The sequence below is a fragment of the Cariama cristata genome, unplaced genomic scaffold (genome assembly GCF_000690535.1).
Source record: "Cariama cristata isolate BGI_N322 unplaced genomic scaffold, ASM69053v1 scaffold25322, whole genome shotgun sequence".
NCBI lineage: Eukaryota > Metazoa > Chordata > Aves > Cariamiformes > Cariamidae > Cariama > Cariama cristata.
Window position 1 is genome coordinate 1 of NW_009605882.1, and position 3245 is coordinate 3245.

Below are 3245 nucleotides of genomic sequence, written 5' to 3' on the forward strand. Positions count from 1 at the left end.
AAGCGCATCCGCTACTTCGATCCGCTCCGCAACGAGTACTTCTTCGACCGCAACCGGCCCAGCTTCGACGGGATCCTCTACTTCTATCAGTCCGGGGGCAAGCTCCGCCGGCCCGTCAATGTCTCCATCGACGTCTTCGCCGATGAGATCCGCTTCTACCAGTTGGGTGAGGAGGCCATGGAGCGCTTCCGGGAGGACGAGGGCTTCATCAAAGAGGAGGAGAAGCCTCTGCCCCGCCATGGTCAGGTCTGGCTCATCTTTGAGTACCCCGAGAGCTCCAGCTCAGCCCGGGCCATCGCCATCGTCTCTGTCCTGGTCATCCTCATCTCCATCATCACCTTCTGCCTGGAGACGCTGCCGGAATTCAGGGACGAGAGGGAGATGCCCATGCCCCTGCCCCCACAAAGTGGAGGCCTGAATGGCACAACCGGGGACTCCCCACCCATGCAGCCACCCAGTAGCCTCTCTGACCCCTTCTTCATCATCGAGACCACCTGTGTGATCTGGTTCACCTTTGAGCTCCTCGTCCGCTTCTTCGCCTGCCCCAGCAAGCCCGAGTTCTCCCGCAACATCATGAACATCATCGACATCGTGGCCATCATCCCCTACTTCATCACCCTGGGCACCGAGCTGGCCCATGAGCAGCAGCAGCCTGGGGCTGGTGGTAGCAATGGGGGCGGGGGCCAGCAGCAAGCCATGTCACTGGCCATCCTCAGAGTCATCCGCCTGGTCAGAGTCTTCAGGATCTTCAAGCTCTCAAGGCACTCCAAGGGGCTGCAGATCTTGGGACAGACTTTGAAAGCCAGCATGAGGGAACTGGGCCTCCTCATCTTCTTTCTCTTCATCGGGGTGATCCTCTTCTCCAGTGCTGTCTACTTTGCTGAGGCCGATGACCCGGAATCTCATTTCTCCAGCATCCCTGATGCTTTCTGGTGGGCGGTGGTAACCATGACCACCGTGGGCTATGGTGATATGCGACCTGTCACCGTGGGGGGCAAGATTGTGGGTTCCTTGTGTGCCATCGCGGGTGTGCTCACCATTGCCCTGCCCGTCCCCGTCATTGTGTCCAACTTCAACTACTTCTACCACCGAGAGACTGATCACGAAGAGCAAGCTATCCTCAAAGATGAACACAGTAGTGCTCAGGGCAGCACAGCGGGGGGAGATGCAAAGAGAAGATCCAGTAGAAACTCTCTGAACAAATCTGTTGTGCACTTGGAAAACAGTGAGGGGTTCAACAATGGCACCAGCTCCTTAGAGAAAACCAATATCAAAGCGAAAAGTAACGTAGATCTCAGAAAATCGCTCTATGCTCTCTGTCTGGACACCAATAGGGAAACAGACCTGTAAGGAGAGGCGAGAGGTAGAGGTCAGAGATGCCGAAGGATTTGCTGGTGTCAGAAACTTGCTACTAGAATTATTCTTTTGGTACCAATTAGTTTTTTTAATCAGGCTATATTTTATAAATTGATCACTGTCCTGAGTAGTTCCTCCAAGAATACATGGTTTTATGTTCTTTTTCCATGACACAAAGGGTCACCTATTTTTAAAATAGACTAAGAATAAGCTACGCTCCATGATGCAGGAGCTGGTAAATGATGATAGTGCGAAATCTAATTTGTAGAAACTTATCTTAGCAAACGGTAGTTGGTTTTAAATGGGTCGTTTGTAACCAATTCAGTTGCTCCAAGTTTAGTATTAAAGAGTTGGGGGATGTGTGTGCGGAGAATGAATGGATTTGGGGCGGAGGGAGGCTGAGGTTTTTTGTACTGTAGTTTCAAATTGAAATTATTCCAATATATTTTATATCTGTATAACTGTATTTATGGTTGAAAGGGGATTTCTTACTCCTGTGAAATAGGACATCGTTAAAGCACTAGAAACATTAGCAGATCGGCACTTTCAGAGTTTTCCACTTGTGATCAGTACAGATCTGGTTATCTAGTATGTGAAGTGAATTTGGTGCTTTTAACCCTATAGCAGAAAACTTTTATTGTCATTGATATGTTAGTTTCTTGTGAGCCTTAAATTATTAAATATTGTAGATATACTTCTTTATAAATAATTTTATTAATTACCTTACTGTTTCAGAATTTCTAAATAATTCAGTCCTGTGCTTACTGTCCTCCCTCAAAAAAATGTATGTGCAGCTTCTTTTTCGTTGTTGTTTTTAGTTTTACATTTTTATACCTTCATTATATTTTTGAGACCGAAAGAAAAAAATTATTGTCTGCTGTTCCTGGTTTCGATCCAAGTGCACAACAGATCAAAAACATGAGGGAGTGGATAGACAAAATAAGAAAGTAGGATATGAGTGCAATATCTGCAAAACTATTTTCATTGTACACTCCAGATTATTTTGGCATGTTTATGAGTCACCTTTATGTATCCATACCATTTGTGTACACAGTTCACTGGTTTTAATTGTCATAGACTGGAAGTGGACGGCACTTAAGGAGTCTGACATGGCATGCCGTGCTACTTAAATAACCATTGCGTGGCTTATATCTTGGACTCAGACGGAAAGCATCACCTTTCATCAAAACACATCCTTTTTTTCTTTTATTTCCAAACAAAACCTTTTCAGTGCTGTGGATTTTACAGTTAAGATGTTGTTGAAAGACGAATGACACGTTACCTTCATTGTGATAACATGGCACTGTACAGCTTGCTAGTGAAGACTGGCACAAAGTTGCTTCTTTAACTCAAAGGGCTGTGTTATCATTTTTCTTGCAAAGGACATCTCTGTTTTTCCCTCAAACTTCTGTTTTATTGCTGACGGATGTTTCATGCCTTTACCGTGTACAGTGGCACAGCAAGACTAGCAGAAAGAGAAGTCTTGATTGTCAACGCTCAAGGTTTGTTTCTCACAAATTTTCTAATACGACTAAGTAAATACTAAGTCAGGATTATAATTTATGCAAGTACCTCAGATCTATGTACTGTGATAAATTTAAATCAGCTTTGCAAAACGGCGCTTTGACGTTCTCTTGTCCAGGCACAAATTCTGCTTACCCGTCCCTTACCATGCCGTTTAATGATAATGACCAAACGCTTGATGTTTTTTTTTCCTTCCTTATTCAGTAAACCAGGCATGGTAAGTGCCAAGCAAGTAGTATTTTTCATGTTTGATATAAAGAACTGTCACACAGAGCTCAGCCCAAAACCCAGGGGTGAGGGGGAAGGAGGTTGAATCTGATAATAAAGAACAGGATCTTTCACATTCATTTTAGATGCTGGTTTCT

General features: G+C 44.9%; 1 protein-coding gene across 1 annotated transcript; it reads left to right on the plus strand.

The window, feature by feature from the left end:
* Positions 1-3: 3 nt before the first annotated feature.
* KCNA5 (potassium voltage-gated channel, shaker-related subfamily, member 5) lies at positions 4-1350 on the plus strand (the record flags this gene model as incomplete). The annotated part of the gene is made up of 1 exon (XM_009696170.1): positions 4-1350. A coding segment is annotated over one exon (1347 nt), but the record flags the coding sequence as incomplete, so codon positions are not given.
* Positions 1351-3245: the final 1895 nt, after the last annotated feature.